Raw genomic sequence first — 26,654 nt, forward strand, 5'->3', positions numbered from 1 at the left:
AATTTATCTTTGATTGAATTGAAGAAGTGTAATTTCGTTAAAAATAAGTGCATTTTATTAGAATCTAGTCTTAATTAATTAGCGAAAGGAATGATTATTTACACTTATCTTTAATTCAGTTGAACCTATATTTAATTCTTTTTGAGGTTCATCATAATTTTGAAGATATGGTCAATTTTTGGGATATGTGTACATTTAGTCTTCCGTTAAAAATGGAAAAGGTGTTAAATTTTAGAAGTCGTTTAAAGAAGACTATTATCTTACTATCTAAAGACTAATTAATCAAAACATGAAATTTATTAAACAAGGAATTAACTTAAACCCGTATGACTCTCCTATCCGTGTAACATTAAGATAACCTACCTTAACCTTAGTTCCAAATCATACTGCAGTACTTCTACATCAGACTAAGTTTAGAATGATCACTTCGATTACATTGTGTCCCCTTTTATTCTATTGGATTGCCAAAAATAAACTTGAGATAATTTTAATCACGTGTTATAAAATTAAGATTATTGCATTTTTAACCTTATAAGGAAATCATTAATTGAACATTTCTTGTTAAAAAAGATGCCTTGAAATGTTTTTTTTTTCTTCAAAAAATTACCAAATTAGATTATGAAGGCGTACTTAACAATGGTGAGTACATGACACACATGCCTTAATGTCACCTGAGTCCCATAGGTTTCTCAGGTTCTGAACACCATAGTCCCTCCAAGAACTAACCTGTGCTTTTGTGAGGACTCTATAATCACCATACTACAGAATTATCAAATTAGTAATTACGCTGTTCAAAAAATGTTAGCAAATAGCCAACTTAGACCCTCCCTGAGCAGGATGCCTTGTACAACAAAGCATCAGCGTAGTATAAGGAGCCTAGATGGCCAGGTCAACTGAGTGCACTTTTGGGGCTAGGGGGGAGGGGGATAGGCGGGTCAAGCGAGTGCAGCCCCTGGGGGGATAGCCGGGTCAGGGGAGTGCAGCCCCTGTGGGGGATAGGTGGGTCAAGAGAGTACAGCCCCTGTGGGGGATAGCCGGTTCAATTCAGTACATATAGTCCCCTAAATACGGGGCTGTGTTTACACTATGTTTACATGATACACTACGCTGCTACTACGATTCATAACGCTGCTACTACGATTTTGGCAACTATTCAAGAATGTCATTATGACGTCACGCTTCACAGTCTAGACCGTCTAGCCTAACCGGTTCAAACTGGATTTCCTCAAAACAATAACAAACCTGGATTTTCTGAAAACAAAGAACACTAACACACAATAACAAGGCAATTTTTATTCAGAATGAAAATACATCCATTTACATTTTCTTCTTCTTCTGTCCCTTATCAGTCATCAGGGGTAGTTTCCTCTTGGGTTCCTGAGGCTTTTTCTCCAGTTTTTGTATTTCTTTGACCAATTGATGATCCTCCTCATTCTCTGTACACTGATTAGCCCAATGACCAGATTTCCCGCACTTGTAGCACGAATCCTGTTTTTTTCGGGGACAATCTTGGGCCCAATGCCCTAACTCTTTGCAGATGTAGCATGGATCCGTCTGTCTGGTTTTCTTTTTTTCTCCCGATCCCCCTTGTCCTTCTTTTTTCTGGTAAGTGCTTCCTCCTTTCATTTTAGTGATGTAACTTTTCAGATCAGTCAGCTTGTTGTCAAGATCACTCACCTTGTTGTCAAGACCAGACAGCATGTTAACAATTCCAGCCAGAGTTGTATTTAAGATGCCCATATCTTCTTTATTCATGTATTCTTGAAAACTATAGGGGGCTCCTACATATTCTTCAGGTGTCACATAGCTGGGGTTGTCTGGGGTATTCATCATTGCTTCTGCCATAATATTTTTCACGTCTGTCAGGTTCGAAGTGTCAAGCAAGAATGATCGTCAAATTTTACAGTTTTTTGCTTTATATACCTGCTGTGGGGCGAGTGCACGTTTTACCTACGTTTTTTTTTATGCTGACTACACAGGTAAATACTTGGCAGCGAGTCAAGTTTGTTTAGGGCCGTGTGCAAAAAATATGCTGACTACACAGGTAAATACTTGGCATCGATTCAAGTCAGGGGGGCCGTGTGCACCTTTGACCTACCTTTTTATACCTGTTGCATCATCTGTCAAGGGCCGTGTGCAAAAATACGATAGACCTACGTTTTTTATGCTGACTACACAGGTAAATACTTGGCAGCGATTCAAGTCAGGGGGCCGTATGGGGAGACTAGCTGCCATACATTTTCTATGTCGACATATGAAAACAATTCTGCCCCAGAAATGGCACGGACTAAACCTGACCCGTTATTTCGGAAAGCCTTACAGTTTCATGACTCATCCCCAAGCTGGCAAAATGATTTTACTGTGGCAGGACATAGATGCGATGGAGAAAGTATGTATTCAATACGGAATGAAATACCTGGAAATTTCACACAGGCTAGCCTCAATCAAATCTACGAATTACCCCCCGAAGACCGGAGAAGTCCCTGGATGCAATTAGTAGCGGATCGAATACGATTTCGGAGGAGAATTCGACAGTTAGAAGCATTGTTAGTTTTTAAGAAATAAAATAAAAAAAAAATCATGTAATACTACATCAGTGTTATGTTATTTTTATGACTTCATCTTTATACAGTCGGGTTCGGGTTCGGCGGCCATGGCGAATTTCGACAAGATTTTACCCCAGTGAAAAAGGATTGTAATCCACCATGTAGGTCGTTTAAAGTTGTTTCACATTGTTTAAGATTGTGAATATGTTATCACTCACCTATATGTTTAATGTCAGCTATGCTAAATTACACATTTCTGTCTAATTTGAGATAATGTTTTGTCATGTGCTTAAAATATGGCCTGCTATTCATGTCATCATTTAAAAAGTCTATCCTAAAATAAATCTGTCTTTAAAAAATACATTTTACAAATGACATTTAATATGATTAGAGTATAGGTATCCATATATATATATATAAGAGATATTATTTTTGCATTACATTTATAAGAGGCATCGTCTCATGTAATTTAAATCATAATAACAAAATGGGTTTTTATTTTTCTATACAGTCCTCATCCTGGAAGATATGTTTTGTTCCTAACCATCTATATTCCATTCTCTAAGTGAAGTGAAGCCTGGCTGCTGGTCCTCCTTTGGGGAAATACACAGTGAATCAATTATGATAAAAACAAAAACAAAACTTGAATCTAAAAAAGTTTCAATGAGATATCATTTTAATTTATTTAATTATTATTATTAAGATAATTATTTTAAAATGTTTATATTTTTTAAAATGGATAAAAAAATAAAATCTGATAATGGAAATCAATACTATAAAGATAGCAAGTTTTTAATCTTTAAGTGCTAATAAATTTCTGAATTTTCCATTAAAATATTGACATTATATCACAGGGGAAAAAGAAAATCTACATGACTGTTTCTACTGACCTCCCCCAGAGATCTGCTTTTGAGTGCATGGGGATTACGGTGGATCTTCATCTCCGGTTTTAAACAGACTTTACAGTATAACAGATAAAAAAAGGTACTTTTTTTTCTTCTTTATTTTTACATCACATGAAAACACACAATTAATGATGATGATGAAGAATGTACACATGTTTTTCATAAGTGTGTACAAATTGTTCAATATAATGTCTATAATGAATCCAATTTCCTTGGGCTAGTCCACAGCCAATCTTGTAAGGAAAAGCATAAGTCTGGTAAGGTAAACTTTCCCCCATTTCTTGTAAACAAGTTTGAAACCATTGCTCTCTGTTTTGTGGGGTATCCTGATAAGTGGAAATTCTTTTAGGTCGGTGACTTGCTTTTCCATAATTCCATTGAGCTAGTAAACAAATGACCACAGGGGTTTGTGAGGGAAACACCTTAATAGTGCCTGGAATTCCTGTATCTTCTTCTACGGCTAAATTTCTAGTCCCTAGAGGTCTGCGAGTGGCATAGAGATTACCTTGTGGGAATTTCTCTGCAATACTTTGACTCAATCCATGAGCTTTTACAGTTAAACAATTACATTGATGAACAATAGCTTCTACCTCACAGTTGAGTAAATCACCTTGTATCTCCTGGAGACTCATGATGTAAAATGAATCTATTTTTTAAAAATCACCCTTGTTTTTATAGATCAACAACACAATAAAAACAAGATTTTTTTTTTTTATTCAGGTAAATCTACAATCTCTTGGAACTAATTCTTTGTTTCTCACATCAGGTTTTAGAACTCCATATTCTTCATAGTCACCTTGTCTATAAAAGGTTCTTTCCAATTCTGGAGTGCTGTGAGACATCTCAAAACAGGTTAATTTATGAATCTTTCTGTACAGGTATCTCCCTTGAACTCTGTTTTTCATTTGAATGAATCCTCTCACATGATGAAGTTTTCCAGTTTCTGGATGCCTTTCTTTTTGTAAGATCAAGTATTGATAATCACTTCCAATGATTTGATCTACATCTTCCTGTCGGCACCCAGTTAAATTAAATATCCAATTATTGGCTATTCTACCTCTGTCTTGTTTTAAGTAAGCAATATATCCATTGCCTGTATTTTCTTTCTGTTTATTTTGATAATGAGCCTTAATATCCTCCAAGAGTTTGTTTGGTCTTATGTTTTCTTTTTCCTCCTCCTCCTCCTGAGGTTTATAATCTACAGGATGTTCTTCCATCAAGGGAGGTGGTATAAATACTGCAGGATGTTCTACCATAAAAGGACTTTCTATGTAATCTCTCGCATCATTAGGATCACCCTTTTCTGGACACAATTGGTTATATTCTTCTTGAGAAATGATCTCAATAGTCCCATCATCATGTATTTGAATTGGTATACCTCTGTCTACATCTTTCTCTGAAAGAACTCTCTGTCCAAACTGAATTTTACTCATTCCTTTACTCATTTCTTTGCTGGAGGTGTTACCCATAATGAAGCCAGTCCACAACTGAGGTGTGTTTTGTACCATGTTTACTATTTATACTTTTTTTTTAAATTGTATCTATTTTTATCAATCTTTAAAAAAAAACCCTCAACACTTTTTGTTTTGTGTTTTTGAAAAAAAAAAAAATCTATGGTGAAAGGGAGATAACCTATTTTTTAAAAAATGACAAAAACCCACAATTTTTTTTTCTTCTTTTCTTTTTATTGAGATCTAACAATGAATAACAGTTCAATCTTTTTTAGTCAAAATCTTGTGTTATCTACATACTGAAAGAACCTTTTCTTCATAGCTTCTTTAACTGCAATGGCTTCAGGTTTCTTCCAAGCTCCTATCTCCCAATCTTACCAATCTCTGTCCTCCAATTCTTTGTTTCTCTCCTCCGGTTTCAGAACTCCATATTCTTCATAGTCACCTCCTTGCTTGTAAAACATACTTTCCAATTCTGGGGTACTGTGAGACATAGCAAAATCAGCAGTGATATGAAGTTTACACATACATAGTCCTCCTACTGGTCTTTTCATTTGAATGAATCCCCTGATTTGATGTACTTCTCCTGTCCAGGGATGTCTTTCCTTTTGAAGAATCAAATAGTCAAATTTATCTTCATTGCTCAGAAACATATCTATATCTTCTTCTTCTTTGGGCTCTGAAATGATGAAAGTCCAATTATTGGCCATCCTGTACCATCTGTCTGGATCATTAGGATCCTTCACAGGCTCATTCAGGGGTAAATATTCATTCTTAGGTTCCGGATCCAAGGTTTTCAACTCCATTCTTCTTTGTTGAGGAGCTTCGTGATCCCCCGCCATAGGTTCCGTCATTCTCTTTTCTAACAAGGCAAATTTATCTTTGTCCATCTCCATGTCTTCTAATATTCTTGGAATTCGCTTGCCAAACTGTCGTTTACTCAACCACATGCCCCCCAACTGAGGAGGATCGTCTTTAACACCTTGTTTTTATACCCCCCACCTTGAAAGATAAGGGCCGTGTGCAAAACATACGTTTGACCTACGTTTTTTTTATGCTGACTACACAGGTAAATACTTGGCAGCGATTCAAGATTATGACGTCACACTTCACAGTCAAAAGCTCGGTCTAGCCTAACCGGTTCAAACTGGATTTACTGAAAACACTAACAAAAGACAAAACTAAGAACACAGATTTTGATTTTTCATTCTTTATTTGTAACAACAAACAACAACAAACAACTCATTTACAATACATTTTGATAAAAACATTGACACTTTTGTCCATGACCCGTAGGTAATTTATGATAAGTGTTTTTAAACCAATTCGCCACATATCTGTCCCTTTGTAAAGCCGTACTCTGGTCAAAAGGGAATAGCCATTCGTCGGTTTTCTTTCTTTTCTTGTCTCTTTGATGTAAATAATACACGCAATATTGTCCACACACATCGGTATTCCAGTCTTGATAGCGATACGGATTATAAATCCATTGCTGAGCATGACGCTGGATAAAATCTTGAATTTCTTTTTGTAAGGGAGGAAATCCATAAGAATCGAAATATTCCACCACGGGATTGCTCAAATATAGACACACCCAATGTTCTCCAGGTCGATCTTGAGGATCCGTATTGACCACCACAGCTTTTTCTCCAGGTCTTAATTGATCCGGTAATAAATCTACAGGATACACGCCTCCAAAAGAACTCTTGAATTCTCTGGATAAGACTTCTCTCAATTGTCCCGTATCCATTTTTTAGTAATCAGTGCTCACTTCTCTCTGTTTGTTAATTTCTAATAAGTTATCGAATTCTGCATACACCACACAATTGATGGTGGTAGCCGTATTGCCGGTAAACTGCACTTCTACTCTCAGATTTCCTGTTTCTATGATGTGGAATTTATCCGATTGCGCCTCTTGATCTTTAGTGAAATCCCAACCCCATAGAGTGTAGCCGCTTTTATACTCTTCTAGGGTAATGTCCGGAGCCCAATCTTCTCCTAATTTCCCCAGAGCTTGATACAGACTGAGATAAGATCTCAGATATAAATCCTCGTTGAAATGAGGTTCAAAACAACGAGTACTCATGGTCTCTCCGTTGATACTGACATCTAATTTCTTGATCCCAAAGTTTTGGAAATGAAAGGGATTTTTAGTTTTATCTCCGTTAAAGGCCGCATTCTCCACAAAGCCTAAAATGAGACGTTTAGGCATCTGACCTTGAAACAGATGATCTGTAATCTTAGACTGGGTCCCTATGGGGATGGTAAAGGTTTTCACTTCCACTCTTCTCAAGGGATATTTGGCTCTGTGGGTGTTCAAACTTTGATTAATGGTATTCATCATGACTGCTGTGGGTTTGACTTTTCTCACCCACAAGATCATACTCAATATTTTCACTTTTCCTGTACTTCCTCCTTTGATCATCATGTAGAAAGAGGGTCTAGCTCGATTAAATCGCAAACGGACGTCTACTCCATTAGGCAGAAATCGATCTTGTTGAAACAAATCCAAATGTAAAGTATCCAGCAAACTGAGTTTCTTACTGTCAGCAATAGCTTGGTGTCTATTTCTGAATCCTTCGTTTTTAGAATTGGCCGGTAACGCTGTGAGGATGGGTGCGTTGATGGTCACCGTGTCGGCCCCACCATTTACACCCGGAGTTACATCAAAGGTCTTATTTTGAGCTACACCAAGAGCCTCTAACCCCACTTCGTCCATGTGTCCTGCCGTATCTTTTTCCCACAGACTACAGGCCCTGGTCTGTGTCTTTAAAGTTCTGGCGACAGTTTCACTAACAGGTCGTAGCTAGTAAACGTAGACGTAAACGTGAACGTTGCACGTAAGAGCGTTTCACTAAGAGTTACGACTTGCGATTTACGACTAAACTTAATCGTAACTCTACGAGTGGTCAGGGGCACTCGTTAATTAACTTGCGAGCACGTAAATAAACAAAAATGGCGTCTTTTCTCCTGCTAGCAGACGATGCGAAAGGAAATTTTCGACGAGAGAGGGTTTTCCGGGATCGGACAAACCCCCTCGATTTTCTCAACGACCAGGAAGTGATAGAAAGGTATCGCTTACCTCGAGTTTTCATATATAGACTTATTGACATGGTAGAAGCCGACGTGCAGAGATCTACAGGGCGAAGCCATGCCTTGTCAACATCCACACAGGTATAACATCTCTGTATGAAAATATAACGAAGCCCGAGTCCGACTTTGTTGTACGTTTAAAGTTATCTTTCTTTTTTCAACAGGACTCGGCACACCATTGCATAAATATAAAAATTTGCGTAACGTTAATATTAATGTGTATGCAACTATGCCAAAAGCATCCACGAAAGAAATGAACAGAAAAGAAAAGAAGCAGAGATATAGAGAATGAGAGATATTATTTTTTTTTATTCCACTTTGTCCCAAAAACTGATATAAATTTATGTAAAATAACTTGCATATATATACCAAACATACGCATTTTATAAGCAACCATTCCATTGTCTCCAATCAAAAGCATACGAGATTTTTTTAAATAGTTACAATCGAGGAAAAATAAACTTTAATTTATAATAAATTCTAATAAATAAGGACTTGTTTTTCTCTGTTGTCTTTTGAATGTATGCTTGTGCTTGTTTATTATTTTTTAATACACCGACTATATATATATATATGCTAATTGAAAAAAGAAATCTGAGGTGGTCAAAAATAAAAACAAGAAATATCATACCAAATTCTGAAAATTAAAAAAATATGTATGAAAATATTGTCCCACTTAAACTTTACAGAGTATTAAGATGTCGTTCAAAATTACTACAAATATTGGAATATTTGTATTCCCTTTTTTTTTCGTACGGTTGGAAGTTTGTGGTAGAAAATGAAAGTCGAGTATTAAGCTTGTTTAGAAACTATATATCATTTTGACAAGTAGTATTTACATGTATTCGATCAATATTGAGATATTCCGCAAAACAACCATTTTGTAGATGACTCTCTTCTCTCAACCCTCCCACCCCCCTCTCCCATCCCCCGATTCTTTGAAGGATAATTTTCACAATTATTTTGAATTTATTACAGAGTAACTTCCTATATTAAAAATTATTTATACATGTACCTATATATATTAAGAAATAAAATGAATCTGCAACAATGCAAAAATGCGTATTATGTAATATCAAGGAAGTCATTACCACCCCCACCCCCCACAAAAATTCTTAGAATATTAAATTTAATTCTTAATTATTCAATTTTTTAGGTACTTGTTACAATAAGATACTTATCAAAGGCAGCATTTTTCTCGGAATGTGGAGATCTTCATGGGGTGTCTCGGTCTAGTGTGTCAAGAGCCATTGACAGTGTAACCAGAAGTATCTGTAATCGGCTTAACAACATCCACTTTCCATCGGGTATGTTAACGTTTCAATTAGTTCTTGCAGTCCCATTTACAAATCATACTTAAATTTGATATTCACTTGATAATGATAGTAGTGATGAAATAATATATAAATATTGCATGTAGTTGACTGTAACATTGAAAATTTTCACCTCAAGAAAACCATTGTCAATCGAGGCTCAGCTGAGGTTGACAATGGTTTTCTTGGGGTGAAAATTTTCAATGTTACACTCAACTACATGCAATATTTATTATATTATACTGAATGTTTTATACAGATACATATAACAGTGAACAGTGCGCGCATACATTCTGCGCAGTCGCTATTATTTAGAATATCACCCGTCGTCAAGCAATGTTGACTGCTGCTACGCTGGAGAGCATTCAGCGGGTAATAGTGTATTTTAGCAAATGCTTCTCGACCAATCAGATTCAACTAATTTACATGAAAGTATAATATATTTTAATATCAACTGAGAAGAAATATGTATATATGCATGCAAAACACATTCATGCTCTCTCTCTCTCTCTCTCTCTTTCTCTCTCTCTCTCTCTCTCATATGTCAATAAATGTAAAATTCACTTTCCAAAACCGAAAAAATTATCAGATAAAAATTTCTTTTGCATCTAGAGAATGAAGCATCACGAACAAAACACGAGTTCTATCAGATTGCTGGATTCCCAAATGTCCTTGGTGCCGTTGATGGAACTTTAGTTCCAATCACTGCACCCAAAGACAATGAATCAGTGTACGTTTGTCGGAAGGGCTATCACGCTATAAACGTACAAGTGGTTGCTGATGCCTCCTTAAGGTATAATTTTATTTTTCTTTAAAAAGTGCCAAACAATATAAATATATTGACATTACTGAATGAAAAATAAATATGTTTTCATTTATGTCTCAAGGTTTACAAACATAGTTTGCAAGTGGCCTGGGTCTACACACGATGCGTTCATCTTTTCTAACTCTGCCTTGAAGACCCACATGGAAGCAAGGTAGGAATATATGATATATAGATGTATATAAAGGTTTTAAAATCACCTTATTTTACAACCTTTGTATGATTTAGCATTTATTTTAAACATTACTTCCACAGGAATGACGGCTGGCTTCTTGGGGACTCGGCATATGCTTTAAAGCGGTACATGATGACGGCCAAGTCCAACCCAAGCAATGAAGCAGAGGAAAATTACAATTTAGCCCACAGCAAGACAAGGGTTGTAGTTGAAAGAGCACTCGGTGTATGCAAATCCCGATTCAGGTACTATTTAACTAAAATACTTCAAAATTTTTAAAACAATTCAGAAATTTGGAAAAATGTAAATACTATAATGCATTTTTTTTCTTGTATAGGTGCATACATAAATCTGGTGGGATGCTTTTATTCACTCCTGCAAAAAGTGTGCAGATCATCACAGCTGTGTTTAAGCTGCACAACATGTGTATGGACATTAAGCTGCCCATTGATGGAGAGATGTGCGATAACGACCCAGACCAGGAATTTTCTGGGCCACAAGGTGTTATTGCAGATGGTGCTGGACAAACAGTCAGACAGAGACTAATACAGAGATTTGCCAATTGAAACTATCAGTCTGTCAAACAATTGAAAAAACTCCTGCTAGTGCAATTTTGGCTTTTTGCAGACTCCCTAAGCAGTTAGTTTCAAGATGGAAGAAAATATTCTTAATGAAGCTTTAAACACCAATGATTTTTTTTAATTCAGAAAAATTACCAGTATATCATATAAAGATGTACACAAGTTTATTCAGTTATAATTTTTAACTTAAGGTACCTGCCATATTTCCTGAGGAAAAATGTTCAAAGTCAATCATGATTTATCAGTGAACAGGAGTCAATCTTTCTAGCTTATATAATATTGGTAAAATACAGAACACATGTAAAATTATGTATTCGGTTACTTTATCTTGGTCTGATATTAAGTTATTTTATTTTTCATACAGGAGCAGGTCACTTTAACTGCATAAAAGTCTATTTTTGCATTGTACAATTAGAACTCTTTAGTGTACAGTGTTTTCAGCTTCCGTAATAAGTGGAATGATTTCTTCTCCAAAAAGACAATTGAAACTGCTTTAAATTGTTACTATTATAATCATTTAATAATTCATCTCACTATAAATGTAAATACATGTGTAACAGAATTCTATATAATGGTAATTTTAATTATTCAGCTTTTACCAAGAAACAAAGGTTTTTTTCTTATAAATTCATATCACAGCTTAAGTAGATGACAACTTTACAAAAATAGTATGATGCGAGGCACAAAACCTTAAAACATGAACTAAAACTTTCAATGTTACATATTAAATAGCGATTATATACACAGGAACCAATTGATAAATTTCTAAATTGTACTGAAAATGACAAGATGCCAATACAAAGTACTATTTTTTTTAAGGAAAGAAATTTACCATGTTACCCTCTTCTAATGTAGATATAGCAAAATTTCCAAGCAATGAAGCAATATGCTCTATATCAGAAAAAAAGAGAATATAATAAATCACTAGCAACAAAGTTTTTTTCACATGTAAACTCCTTAAATTGGCACCAGATTACTTATAGCTTATTCATTCCATGTGGATAAACCCTCTTTATTTATGCTCGAAGTAGTATACTTAATGACAATTTGTGAATAATATTAAATACAAATTTAATGTCTTATTCATACTGAAAATAATTCTTTTTTTTTTTAGTAGATCATTCTAAAAAATAATTATAATATAGTCATAGTAGTCATACCAGAACCAGTACTGCTTACATCACAGGACATGTATATGTCTTGCATCATCAGCAGGTCAATCTGCTTTACATTAAGTCATTATGTTTAATCTGCTAAAAATATATTGCTTGTCTACTTATCATTATATGTATCATTACCATATTCAGAATTTTAAAGACATTACAATAAGTAAAACTGATTTTGTTGTTGTTGTTTTTTCCACAAACATCTCATTACAATACATATAGGACATTAATAGCCGTAGGATAAGTAACAAATAATATAATAATACCCATAGTTCACACAAAACAGTATCAAAATTTTTGTTTCGTTAACAGAAAACATTCTTGTGGAATTTGCACAAAGTAAGCATCTTAAACAAATACACACACACCTCAGGTGATATAAATACAGTTTATCAATACAACATAACAACTGCATAAGTAGTCAACATATACTTATGTTAGATAAATATGTACAGCATTTTCAAATGGTAATCTAACCCTCAAATAAAAGGTGTGGTTACAAGAATCAAGAGGCCCATGGGCCACAGTGCTTACAGTCATCTTTTCCCGTTATTCTGAAGAAGAATATGAAAATAAAATATTCTGAATATCTATACCTGGTACTTATAAATTAATAAATTTAATATATTCATATTCATTCAAAGCTAATTTAAAACAATATGTGTTTGTGAAACACTGATGCCCCCGCATGGCATCATAGCAAAGATTAAACTTTTCTTAAATGCAAATTTACTTAATTGGTACCAAAAGTAAGGTATTCTCACTGGAAAACAATTGTGAAATTTGAAAGAAAGCCAGTGTTAAAGTTTTTTCAATAAGTACAAAAATCTCCAAGGTCAAGGTGAAAAGGTCAATGTAATTGGTATCAAATGAAAGGTCTCGCCACATAGAATACTTATATAGAGTATGAAAGCCCTAGCCCTAACCGTTCAGAAGTTAAGGCCAAGGATAATTTTTTTTAAAGTAAGTCAAACGCCAATGTCAAAGGGTCAAAGTTCTTGTTATCAAATGAAAGGCCCTGTCACAAAAATTAAATATGTAAAGTACGAAAGCACTAGCCTTAACCCTTTAAAAATTATGGTCAAGCTTTGCTTTTTTAAAGTAGGTCATCTCAAAGGTCAAGGTCAAAGTTCATGGTATCTACTGAAGGGTCTTCTCACAAGGATTACATATATGAAGTATGAAAGCCCTATCCCTTATCGTTCAAAAGTTATTGCCAATGTTAAAGTTTTTTCACAAGAACGGAAATCTACAAGGTATCTACTATTCAATAAAATATGGCCAAAGTTAAAGTTTAAAATTTTCATGTAAAAATGGGTCAAACTTCAAGGTTAAGGTCAAAAGGTCAAATTTGGTGGTACCCAAAGAAAGATCTTGTCACAAGGAATACACCTATGAAATATGAAAGCTATAACCTCACCCATTCAAAAGTTATGGGCAAGGTTAAAGTTTTTGCGGACAAACAGACAAACAGAGAGACAGACCGACAGACAGCTAAACGGACACGACAAAAACTATATACCCCCAAAACTTCGTTTACGGGGGCATAAAAACCAATTTATCAATAAAATGTATAACTTTGAGTCCTGTATCAGTGCAAAACTTTGATTTATGTATAAGTGCATAAGCTTACAGAAAAAATATCATGACTCTTTGAAAATTAGTGGAGTTGATCTCCTGACAATTCTACCAGAATGTGTATTACCAGGCAAATTAATAGGTCAGGGGCTAAGGAGCTTACAAATCTTGTACGACTTTGTGTTTGAAGTCAGAGGGTGAGGGCTATTGAAAATGACATGGGAGGCCTTGTGTAATTGAAATTTTTAAAATATGAATGTAAAATTCTATTTCACAATGATATGAAAATATATGGGATCACTGTCTAGTTAGGATAGTATGTCAGGGACATCAATTACAGTTTATGCATGAAATTATCCCACGTTTCCAACTATTGTTGATGCCTTGGCACACTATCCTAACTAGACAGTGATCCATTACATAAATCAACAGACGGACTGAGAATAAGTGATCAGAAAAGCTCACTTGAGCCTATGAGGTGAAAAGCCCTCTGATTATTGGAGATACAGTTGGTGTACATGTATTCTCCATGCCCTCTGTGTACATCTTCTTTCTCCAGTTAACGTAATCTTCCAAGATGTCCACTTTTCTTCTCTCAATCTTAAGGTGTTCCTTCATTATCACCAACTTCTCCTCTTCAATTTCCAGAAGTCTGTCTTTCGTTGGATCTGAAATTAAATATAGCTGAAATAAATGCTACATTTAGTAAGAATGATCATACAGAAGAAAATAAAAGGTGTGTGAATTTAAAGATAAATCTGCATGAATCTGAATTATATTTGCATAAACTGATTTGAATGTTTCAACTGGGTTGAAACTGTATATGTACTTGTATTTTACCCTTCACTGTGGAGTCTTTTCTTTTACTGGCAGTTCTTTCATCTGAAAACAGCAAAATTGTTACATGAACTGAATATTCTTTTTTGTATGTGCATTTTGTTAATGATCATTCACATTAAAAACAGTCTAAATCAAAGTAATATTCACTTTCTTTCATTTTTGATATTCATTCCATGGATATATTTAGTCTAAAAATTTATTGGAAATTTGAACAAATTACACTATGATATATTACATGTATATTGGTATTACTATTATACTCACTAGAGATTCTGCTGCTGGCAGAAAGACTGTTAGCTGGTATGAAAAAAAGCCAAACAGGTTATAGCAGTATAAACTGGGTAGCTAATAAATTCATTCATTTTAATTTTCCAACATTAAATGTAGAAAATGGGACAATTTCTCCTTTAAAAATGCCTTCAAATTACACGTAATTGAAATGTAACATAAGCTGATACATTTTTGAAGTTGGTAACCCAAGTTATCTGATATAGTTTAATGTTTTTTAATCTAATCAAATGACATGTTACAACCAAAATTAAATTATTTCTCATTATTAGATTAACTATAATTTTATGTTGTATTAAAAACAATATTTAAGTACATGTATTGTGAAAAATTTTGTTATATGTGTGAAATTAGCTCACCTGAAATAGTCTTTAAAGCTTTTTCTGGTTAGCAGAAACCTGTGTAATTAAAACTAGAAATTTACATTGTAAGTACATTAAACTGCCTAAGAAAGAAAACATAAAATTTAAATTTAAGGATTGCTTGTTGCTTACAGCTGTTTTCTTTAAAGAGTGTGTAACCTTTCTCAATATTACAAAGAAACATGCCCAAAATTTGAATAGTTCACAAGAAAACTTTTGATACTTTAATTGCAAAATTGTGTTATTAGAGAAAACCACACAGATATAAATTTCTTAAAGTTTAATGGCGAATAATGGCCATGGCAGCACTACAATTTTCAGTTATTTAAGCAAGTACATTTAGTTACTGGTTACGATCGTAACCAAGGTTACCGACCCAAATACATTGGGCGATTTTGGCAACCCAAATGGCAAATGGCAAATACATGTAAATGAAAATTCACAAGAAATTGTCAAATATAGAAATGAATATGAAATAGGCAAATATACAAATGAATCTGTTAAACAACCTACTGGCAAATACACCATGTAATACATTGCAAATGTTTCATCCAGTCTGACACAAATAAGCAAATTGAAATTTCACACATATTGAAAATAATTATGTACAGTTGTAGCGAGCCCTGGGAACAGATGCTCACTAAATATAACCCTATTTAAGTTCAGCTAAAGATTGCGCCGCATCTCGGATATGGAACTTCATTGGAGCTGGTACAGTAATGGTTTGAAACATCAACAGCCATCGAGGTTACAGCCATGCAGTGCGCCATGACGAAGTTAGGTACTGAACGAAGAGATGTACAAGGCTGAAAAAAGAAAAAATCAAGCAGCAGCAAAATGACACCAAATAGACATTTATTTATATATATTCATACATTACATAAAAAGGGGTGTTGGTGGGTGGGAAATTTTTTAACACAGTATAAAAAATAAACAAATTTACAACTTGAGATGCAGGATACTTCTGCTTTCTTGGGTTCTCTAACGGAAAAGGAAGTCGCAAGGGGTAGACTAAAAACTCGAAAGATGATAGAACGGGGAAACACTAATAACCCAAATAACCCCAAATATGGGCCTCTCTAATAACGCGATTTAATTTTCAGCAATTAAATCGAATTATTAGAGAAAACCACACAGATATAAATTTCTTAAAGTTTAATGGCGAATAATGGCCATGGCAGCACTACAATTTTCAGTTATTTAAGCAAGTACATTTAGTTACTGGTTACGATCGTAACCAAGGTTACCGACCCAAATACATTGGGCGATTTTGGCAACCCAAATGGCAAATGGCAAATACATGTAAATGAAAATTCACAAGAAATTGTCAAATATAGAAATGAATATGAAATAGGCAAATATACAAATGAATCTGTTAAACAACCTACTGGCAAATACACCATGTAATACATTGCAAATGTTTCATCCAGTCTGACACAAATAAGCAAATTGAAATTTCACACATATTGAAAATAATTATGTACAGTTGTAGCGAGCCCTGGGAACAGATGCTCACTAAATATAACCCTATTTAAGTTCAGCTAAAGATTGCGCCAATGGACACTATGTGTCCACCGCCACAATGGCGGTAGCTGAACGCTAATAACTAAAACGCCCCAACCATCCCCAAACCCTGTCTTAAGAACGGCAGTGCACATAAGTTGCATACTAAGACAATTAAATGAGTATAAAACAAACACATTAGTTACATCAGTGCATCAGTGTCCATTTAAATGTGATTTACATTATTTAGTGAAATCAAATGCCATGGCCATTTTAAGCAGGAAAAACACCCACCCCTGACATTATAAAATTGTGCAAAGCTTTCTTCAAAGTTTCAACAAATATCTTATTGCCCTGCTCTGACAAGTGCACCCCATCCTCTTTGAGCAAAGTGTGACCAACTGAAGTGAACTCTGGGTAACGAATATATCCCCCTTGATGTGCCAGAAGTTTCGTTGCAACAAAGCTATTAACTCGAACCCTTGCTTTATTAAGAGCCCTGTTGTCCCTAGCATTACGCCAAATCGATCTAGGTAAAATCTGAGACCAAATAATTTTAGTGTTCGGTAACAGAACCGAAATTGAATCTAAAGAATCATTTATGCTGTAACGCAAAGCACATGATGGAATTTGACCTATGTCGTTGCCCCCACAATGTAAAACCAAATATTGAGGGGGGTCTTCATACCTTAACATTAATTTGATTTTAGGGAGGAGATGACGCCATCTCATGCCGCCTTTTCCCTGCCACCAGATATTAGCCTTCAATGTGGATAACCCAAGGTTGGACCCCCCATTTTGTCTAGCATAACCAAAAGCATGCCATATTATTGACGATCCAACAATCCATATTCTTACTTCCTCTGAAATATATGTAAACAAAATTGTATATATATATAAAATAACATTTACCAGACTGGTATTAGAAAACCTATCCAGCTATTTGGCTTGATGTGCTAAAAGTAATACAACCGATTGAATCTTTAGCCAACAATCAAATTTGAGGTTGGTATTCTTATATATCTCTTGTAAGCTTTTGATCCCCAACGACCCAATTCTTGAATTTGATCATCTGACATGCCGTTAATAGAAGCTGTTGTGGCACCACCTATCCTAAAGGAATGTGACTTGTACTTATCATTGTCTACCCCAATGCATGACAAAGACTTTTTCAAAATGGCATTGAATTGATATCGTGTTAATGGTGACTTGTCGAAGTGACAGAAAAAGGGGCCTTTAGTTACGGGACGTTGAACTGAATATTGTTTTAGTAGCTTGACTGGGCATATCTTTCCCTCAACTGCAGGTAGAACCAAAACAACCCCTTTTCCAAACTGGTCAGTTTTAGAATGAGACAAATGAATTTTAACATCTGAATTGTCCCGGGAGAATTGGATGCTTGTGGCATCCAAGGCATGAGAACTACTACTTTTCTTACTATCTAAGACCAACTCCCCAACCCTAAATAGGCCAAAAAATGAGCATGAAAAAACTGCTGAAAACAATGTAGTTTCATAGGATGATTTACAAACAATTGGGAGTACATTCAATATTTTCCCCAACAAATCTGGTGTTATTGGCAATCTAGCATCTACTGAACTTTGCAGTCTTGACATGCCTACCACCATCTTTTTGATAACAAAGTTTTGGGTGGGGTCACGGTTACCATTAAGTTTACATTTAAAACTTATACCTGACAGATAGGTCCTTACAGTAGCAGAAGACAGACCCTTTAATGAACAACTAGCTACGAATTCTATAATCTGTTTTTCATCAGGAGGCCAAATCGGATGTAACCCACAAGATAACCTGAAACGATCAAATTCAACTAAACCTGTCTGATAAACAAGTCTTGTATTTGCTGAAATGGAACTCTGAACTAATCTGTCAAATTCAGTCTGGAGATGATGGTTTGAAAGGACTCTGGAATTGATGTTGGCTCCAAGTCCGCTAGGGGTGCAAGTGACCGAAAACGCTGAAACTGACAACGAGATAGAGCATCAGCAACCTCATTATGAACACCTAAAATGTGACAAGCCTTAAACTGTATATTGTTTAACATGGAATGAAGTACCAGGGGACGAATTAAGCACATAACGCGCTTAGACCTAGAAGATTTTTTGTTCAAAATTGTTACTAATGCCTCATTGTCCACATGGAAAAGTATTTTTCTGCTGAATAACTGACTTCCCCAAGCATGAAACGACAAAACAATTGGAACAAGTTCAAGAAATGTGATGTCCCTGATTACTTCAGTACCAGCCCACTCACTTGGCCACTTAAAAAACAACCAATGATTCTTAAAGAAAGCACCACAACCTAGTTCTGAATTCCCTGCACTGTCAGTAAATAATTCGAGTTGATCATCATCTACCCAGTCAATCTGTGGAAAGTAACAGCAGCCATTGAACAAATCTAAAAATGTAAGCCACACACCCAAGTCCTCCTTAACTGCCAAAGAAACCCTGATAAAGTGATGTGGTTTACAGACCCCTTGCATGATGTCATAAATACGCCTAGTGAAAGCCCGGCCTGACGGAATGGCACGTAAACAAAAATTCAACAAACCTGCAAGAGCCTGAAATTCCTTTAGAGTAGCCTTCTTTCTTGACATAAAACTCTTGATCAAATCCTTTAAACTATTTAACTTATCAACTGGGATTCTTATCATCATTTCAACTGAATCTAACTCAAAACCCAAAAAGGTCAGGGAAGTTGAAGGCCCCACTGTATTATCATCAGCTAAGGGGACACCTAACTGCTCGCAAAGCCCCACAAACAATGACATAAGTTCATCACATGCACTGCTACCTGCCCTACCTGCAAACAAAAAGTCATCTAAGTAATGCACTACAGATTTCTGACCCGACTGTTGCTTCAATATCCATTCCAAGCCTGATGAAAATTTCTCAAAAAGACTACAAGACACTGAACAACCCATAGGCAGGCATTTGTCAAAGAAAAACATATCATTTATTTTAAAACCTAAAAGCTCAAAATCTGACGGGTGAACAGGAAGCAACCTAAATGCAGACTTGAGGTCCATTTTACCCATCAAGGCCCCCTTACCCAAAGAACTTAGTAACCTAACAGCATCATCTAATGAGGAATAATTCACTGAGGAGAAAGATGGATCAATAAATGAGTTAACACTTGAGTTTTCAGGAGAAGATAAATGATGTATCAACCTAAATGAGCCATCCTTTTTCGGTACTAAACCTACAGGTGAAAGCCTTAGATTGGGAAAGGGTCTTGAATGGAATGGGCCTGCAACTCTTCCAGCATTAATTTCTTTAAACACTTTTTCCAGAATTTCAAGCTCATTATCTCTAGCTGACTTTAAATTAGAACAATTAGTAGCTACCCTTGGACCATTGTAATTAAGTTTAAAACCTTCAGAAAAACCCTTTAACAAAATTTCTGAACTCTTCCTATCATAATCAGAGTTTTGTAAATAAGCTTCAAGAACTTCCACTTTAATTGGGGAAAAACCTAGGCCCTGTAAATTGTGGTACACCGGGGAATCGTGCTCTAGGCTGGGGTGGTCTTGATGAAGGTCCCTGGCTCCTGTATTGTAATGGGTATCTTTGACCTGAAAAATCTCTAGAAGCATATTGATTTTTAGCAGATGGGCCTGTACACATCACTGATGGATGAGGGCCGCTACAGCTCAAACATTTATGTAAATAATGGCAATGCTGTTTTACACAAACCCCATGATTGTTATAGTCATAGCATTTAAGAATACGCCCCCCTACTGAAGGTTTTTGCACAGGACCGGTAAACGAAGGTACCATGTACATTAGCCAAAGCTCCTGATCAACTATTCCCCATGAAGCACTTGGATTTTTAGCAATTCTCATTCGAAATTGCTCATCATAAAATTTCCACCCTATACCAGTGCATCTGCTAGCCCCTAGACGAACAGTGTGGATGTACTTAAGCAAGCCAAAAATTTTTGTAGGATGTACTGTGGCATATATTGATGAAAAAATCAAGAATGCATCTGTCCACTGCTGAACATTTGTAATTTTAACAGTAGCCCGTTTCGGTTCAATCACTACTTGACCATTAGAGACCGTTAGTGTTTGCTTACTATCCATCGGGACCGGATTGGATAGAAGCTGACCTAAATCAATGTATTCACCCTTAACAATTTTTTGTTTGATCGATTCTGTAACATTTGCCCCCAAACTACCGTATATGCTATCGATCTCATTACCTGTTGTATCTAAATTGACCTCTGGCTCAGGTTCCTTGCTGGAACTAATGTCAGCCATGCTTGAAGTAGTAATAATATCTGTACAGGGCGTGTTTTCCTCTATTGGGGTCACCGATTCCCTTTTTCTTTTGGGTCCACTTGTAGTCGATGCTGGCACTGGGTTGGCAGCGGATTTCCGCTTCGCGGGCTTGGCAGCCGGTTTACCTCTAGGCATTTTCTGAAACTACCGACTTTAGAGTAAGAAATAATATAATTATAGAAATCATAAAATTATTAATGTTATATGTTTATTTATTTCATTTATTTATTTACTATTATTTATTGCTCAAATATTGTCTCAGCTTTACAACTTTCCTGTTTTATATTACGCATGTGGTTTTTTCAAAATCGAAAAACATCCGAAGAATCATACACCTAATGGTGCATATACACACGAAAATAAAAATTGTTAAGAATATTCTCCTTAAATTTCACCGAAAACATGAAAATTTTTTAACACAGTATAAAAAATAAACAAATTTACAACTTGAGATGCAGGATACTTCTGCTTTCTTGGGTTCTCTAACGGAAAAGGAAGTCGCAAGGGGTAGACTAAAAACTCGAAAGATGATAGAACGGGAAACACTAATAACCCAAATAACCCCAAATATGGGCCTCTCTAATAACGCGATTTAATTTTCAGCAATTAAATCGAATTATTGGTATTAATGAAATAATTTTTCTAAATCGCCTCATTTTTTTTTTGCCTTCCCTGAAAGAGAGAATAATGAAAAGTAACCAAACAGATGATGATGGTGCTTCCATCCCCATTGCAGGTTCAAGATTTGCTTCCTCTAAAATTTATATAGGCAAAGTATTATCAAAGATGTAATTCTTCAGTTACCACTTGTATATGTTAAACTATATTCTACAAAATTAGATAAAGTATATCTTAAAATTATTGACAATGAAATAAATACAGTTGCACTTCAGTATCGCAAACAATGATATCTCATATACCAAGGATATGTTGAAGAAATTTGGGAGTCCTGACTACTTTTTTCTTATGTATTTTACCCTTAATATAGTGAATCTTAGGATTTCTTGATTTTTTGAGTCCCATTCAGTTCGAGATAATGAATTTCGCAGTTCATAAAATTTTTTTTCAGAAACATATACAAGTACCATATCTCCTCTTTGACACTGGTAGGTCCTGTCCGGATTGAGTATCTACAAAAAGAGAGGGGACATAAGTGTCCGAACAAAAAATCAATTCATAACTGGACATTATATTAATATTTTATTCACTCACATTTATAACAGCAATGCCATACCACTTACCATATAATCCCTATTAACGGCCCCGAGCGCTTAGGAAATTGCGAAAAGGGGGTGGTTATTTTGGTATTCTCTTTGTAATATTTAATATCATATCTTAACTTCAAACAAGAGGCCCAGGGGCCACAGCGCTCACCTGAACACATCGGGCTTGAATTTACTCCCCCCGCCCCCCCCCCTCCAGGCGGTCATCATTTGAACAAACTAGAATCTACACTACCTGAGGATGATTCCATATAAATATCACTAATCATAGCTTTGAAGTACTTGAAAATAAGATTTTAAAAGGTTTCCCTACATATCCTTATGTAAAACTTGGGTCGGCCATTTTGGCCCCGCCCTAGCCCCGGGGGGTCATGATTTGAACAAACTTGAATCTGCACTTCCTGAGGATGATTCCACATGAGTTTCATCTTTCCTGGCCCAGCGGTTCTGGAGAAGAAGATTTTTAAAGATTTTTCCTATATATTCCTATGTAAAACTTGGGTCGGCCATTTTTGCCCCACCCTTGCCCCGGGGGTCATGATTTGAATAAACTTGAATCTACACTACCTGAGGATGATTCCACATGAGTTTCATCTTTCCTGGCCCAGCGGTTCTGGAGAAGATTTTTTTAAAATGCCATTACTTTTTAACAAATGAATGATTATCTCCCCTTTGAAAGGGCATGGCCCTTCATTTGAACAAACTTGAATCCCCTTTACCCAAGGATGCTTTGTGCTAAGTTTGGTTGAAGTTGGCTCAGTGGTTCTTGAGAAGAAGTCGAAAATGTGAAAAGTTTACAGACAGACGGACAGCTAGACGGACGCCGGACAAAATGTGATCAGAAAAGCTCAGTTGAGCCTTCGGCTCAGGTGAGCTAAAAAAAAATTTAAAAAAAAAATAAATTCAAGAATCTGCAAAATAATGTCTTAACTTTACTTTAAATGAAGATAATCCACCCAAAGTATGCTAAATGAATCATTTTCTACCAAGAAATTGGATAATCAACAAGTTTCATTTTCAATTCCTTCAAAAATTTGCAGACTTGGATACTATTCTTGTCTTTCTAGATAATTTAAATCATTGTACAGGGGGCCTTTATTTCCTGACAATTGATTGATGATTGTATACTGTTTAACGTCCTTTTCCAGAATATTTCACTGATATGGAGACGTCACCATTGCCGGTGAAGGGCTGCAAATTTAGGCCTATGCTCGGCACTCAGGACCTTTGAGCAGGGAGGGATCTTTATCGTGCCACACCAGCTGTGACACGGAGCCTCGGTTTATACGGTCTCATCCGAAGGACCACCCCATTTAGTCGCCTTTTACGACAAGCAAGGGGGTACTGAGGACCTATTCTAACCCGGATCCCCATGGGGCAATTGAAAAAGATCTAAGGGGGCGCTTATAGGGGCAGGGGCGGTTAATAAGGATTATACGGTAAGTTAAAAATAACAAGATGCCCAAGGGCTATATTGCTTATCGGAGCACTGTGACTTGGATAAAAGCAAAAATCAGTTTAGTATTGAAAAGCTTATACATGTACTTGCCTTAGTGGTCCTAGTGATGATTGATTTGAACTAAATTTAATCTACACTTACTAAGGATGCTTACATATGATTGTAACCAACTGTGACTTTTTCCCCTACTAGCTTGAATTTTCATTGTGGCTCCACCCTACCCCTGGGGGTATTGATTTAAATTGTGGTTCTGGTGAAGATGAAAAATGAGAAATGTTTATGACAACGTGAACGATGAATGACAATTGACAAATTTCGATTAGAAAATCTCATTTGAGCCTGTGGCCCGGGTGAGCTAAAAACTGCATTGATGTTTATACTTGCTTTTTTTATCTGTTGGAAAACTTGCTGTGCACAAAGAGTCAACCCCCCCCCCCCCATCTACACCAGAAATGACATCTTCTGAGAGGATAGATACGATCTAAAAAAAAAAAGGGGAATTTAAATACATAATTTTCTAATTTATATGAACGTGATGAATATACTTATTTATTGAAACCAAATGAATATCAGATTAGTTTATATCTTTTTCATGCCAATTTCAAATACTTATTTTTTTTTTATTTTGGAATAGAATTAAAAACATTTCAGGTACTTTCCCCTCAAGAAAGAAAGATTATACGTTTACTTTTAAGTTTTTTTAATTTGTAGAATACAATTACATGTATAGTCAATTACCTTCTTTTCCCAATTCTTCAGTTCTGGAGGAGGTGGTCCTCCTCCAGTCTTTCTGAGCTCAGCTTTCCTATAAAATATTTAAGAAGGATCATTTTTATACTTTTATCCTGATGTAAATACTGATTGTTCAATGACATATGATCAAATTCATAAAGCCATAGGGGCTGTATGGTAGATTTGATCATGTACTAACCTGTATTTACATGTCGATAGATGTTTAAAAATGGTACTTTTTTAATTTATATTCACAGTTCTGATCAATTATAATAAACTTTCTAAATAACAAAAAAGTATACAAATTACAAACTATAACTTTAAGCAGATTTCATGTTTCTGTGCTTCTTCATTAAAGAAGAAGGTACAGTTTCAATACAAATTAAGCCCGATATTTTTCTAAAATATGAAAGTAATATAAGAAATCAAAATTCATTCTTTCTTAATCATGGGAATTCCCTGCAGTAAGAATATACAAGTCATTTTCCTAATACGACCTCCTTAATGCTAATTGTGACGTCATTAACTTGTGCATTTTCCCGTATTTTCTTAAAAAGTTGCAGAAGACATCAATTTTCAGTGGAATTTTCTTTTAGAAAACATACTTTGCCACCGTCGCCCGGAAAGATTTTGAGATATGTGATTTTTCATAGCAGTTTACATAATATATCCAAGAATTAAAGTGGGCGACGGTGGCAGACACTATTTTCTAAAGGAAAATTCCCACAAAAATGAGTCTTTTAGGGCCTTTTTGCATTGAACTTCGAAATGCACCAAATTATTGACGTCTTACTTCCAGAAATGTCCTCCTTTATGCCATATTCTTTCATGATTTATCATATTCATCTACTCAACTTTTGTTAAAGCCAATTTCATTACCTGTTGAGAACATTAAATGTTTAGGGCACATTCAAGCTCAAACTGTACCTTCTTCTTACACCAATCAACCAAGCAGCTTTGAAAAGATTGGCCAATTAGCAAGGGCGCTACTGAACCTGCTTAATGCAATTTATTAAAACCTGTAAGCCAAAATGAGAAGTGCCGAATGACAGGCAAGGCTAATGGTCAATACAGATACAGTAGCTTTCTGTATATGCAGTGACAGTACAATACATTTTTCCCTATATAACTAATCTAAGTATTTCATCAGTTCTTGATAGTTATTTTGCCCAATTAAATAACATTTTGTTACATGGACTGACCCATCAAACTTGAACTGATCTATTTTTTTTTCTATTTTATTGTTCTCCTTTTTATTTTGATTGCATGGTTTTATTTTTTGTTTCCATTCCAAAGAATCCCAGCTTTGTTCACATCATTTTACATTATTTATATACATGTATATTCTACCAAATGATATCTTTATTTGGTAAAATAACTGCCTCTTACATGTACCTGTTGGCCTCCTTTTTCTTGGTATGGCTCTGGATATCCTGCCATTTTTTCTTCACGTCCTTGACTGCTCTGATGCAGGTGGAGCTTGCATTAACCCTACATTTTAATTACAATATTTAAAATAAAACATAAAGCTTTTGTCAACTCAAAAACACTATACTCCAACATAACTTACTTCAAGTTTTGATGATTGCATGTTGATGATTGATTATACTGATGTAAGCACAGGCGCTTGTTTCATACAGTGAGCTTAGTTTTCTACTATATAATAACACTAACAGTAGAAAACTAAGCTCACTGCATGAAACAAGCACATGTGGATATAAGCTAATTTCTTCTTTACTATTATTATCTGTTAAAATTATTTTACTAAATTTCCCGTTCATAAATTGACGTCTAGCTATTTAAAGTTCGGTAAAAATATTGAAAAACGATTATGATTGTTGAACAAATGATTTTTTTAAATAACTGTAGAAATGTATTTATAAATGTTGCTGACAGTATCAATGTCCTTTAGTACGATCGAGATACCTTTCAGTTATGTCAATCCAGACTTTCTGTTTTGTGTGGATTGTAAGCGCTGGGCTAAACTTCCCTCGGATTACAGCCCATCGCTCAGAATCTGTGACGAGGTCCACCAGCGTCTCAATAGCTACCTCGGACCAGTTAGCTTTCCTCTCTTCCATATTGCGATGATTGTTGACATAAATCGTCTGCTGTAACTACAGTTACCTCCTTTGTCAGAAGAGTTCCAATAAGTTGATCGTAACTCGTCGGTCGTAAGTGCTACGTTTACGATAGGTTTAGTGAAACGCTCGTTTACGTGTACGTGTGGCGATCGTAAACGTTATCGTACGTTTACGATTTGCGATTTGTTAGTGAAACGGTCGCCTGGGTCGGTAAGACAATAATTTCTCAAG

At 35.5% G+C, this 26,654-nt stretch overlaps 3 protein-coding genes and 1 long non-coding RNA gene across 4 annotated transcripts; 1 reads left to right on the forward strand and 3 right to left on the reverse strand.

Moving 5' to 3' along the window:
• Positions 1 to 6,655: 6,655 nt before the first annotated feature.
• LOC134229243 (uncharacterized protein F54H12.2-like) lies at positions 6,656 to 7,621 on the reverse strand. The gene has a single exon (XM_062710950.1). It carries the CDS (start codon positions 7,619 to 7,621, stop codon positions 6,656 to 6,658), a length of 966 nt encoding a protein of 321 aa, XP_062566934.1.
• A 113-nt stretch (positions 7,622 to 7,734) lies between these two features.
• LOC134229245 (putative nuclease HARBI1) lies at positions 7,735 to 11,441 on the forward strand. Its single transcript, XM_062710952.1, has 6 exons — positions 7,735 to 8,076; positions 9,152 to 9,302; positions 9,921 to 10,101; positions 10,196 to 10,285; positions 10,387 to 10,551; positions 10,644 to 11,441. Exons 1-6 carry the CDS (start codon positions 7,858 to 7,860, stop codon positions 10,870 to 10,872), a joined length of 1,035 nt encoding a protein of 344 aa, XP_062566936.1. The 5' UTR covers positions 7,735 to 7,857; the 3' UTR covers positions 10,873 to 11,441.
• Positions 11,442 to 13,607: 2,166 nt separating this feature from the next.
• Positions 13,608 to 15,214, reverse strand: LOC134229246 (uncharacterized). The gene is made up of 4 exons (XR_009984152.1): positions 15,119 to 15,214; positions 14,736 to 14,768; positions 14,472 to 14,513; positions 13,608 to 14,299 (listed from the first exon to the last, which is right to left on the reverse strand). It is a non-coding gene; the product is annotated as an uncharacterized LOC134229246 (long non-coding RNA).
• Positions 15,215 to 21,437: 6,223 nt separating this feature from the next.
• LOC134229244 (nuclear apoptosis-inducing factor 1-like) lies at positions 21,438 to 26,627 on the reverse strand. The gene is made up of 7 exons (XM_062710951.1): positions 26,266 to 26,627; positions 25,735 to 25,830; positions 24,346 to 24,412; positions 23,992 to 24,088; positions 22,011 to 22,055; positions 21,630 to 21,679; positions 21,438 to 21,470 (listed from the first exon to the last, which is right to left on the reverse strand). Exons 1-7 carry the CDS (start codon positions 26,418 to 26,420, stop codon positions 21,438 to 21,440), a joined length of 543 nt encoding a protein of 180 aa, XP_062566935.1. The 5' UTR covers positions 26,421 to 26,627.
• Positions 26,628 to 26,654: the final 27 nt, after the last annotated feature.

The sequence above is a fragment of the Saccostrea cucullata genome, unplaced genomic scaffold (genome assembly GCF_032062105.1).
Source record: "Saccostrea cucullata isolate Sc308-1 unplaced genomic scaffold, CSIRO_AGI_Scuc_v1 ctg4897, whole genome shotgun sequence".
NCBI classification, from domain to species: Eukaryota; Metazoa; Mollusca; class Bivalvia; order Ostreida; family Ostreidae; genus Saccostrea; species Saccostrea cuccullata.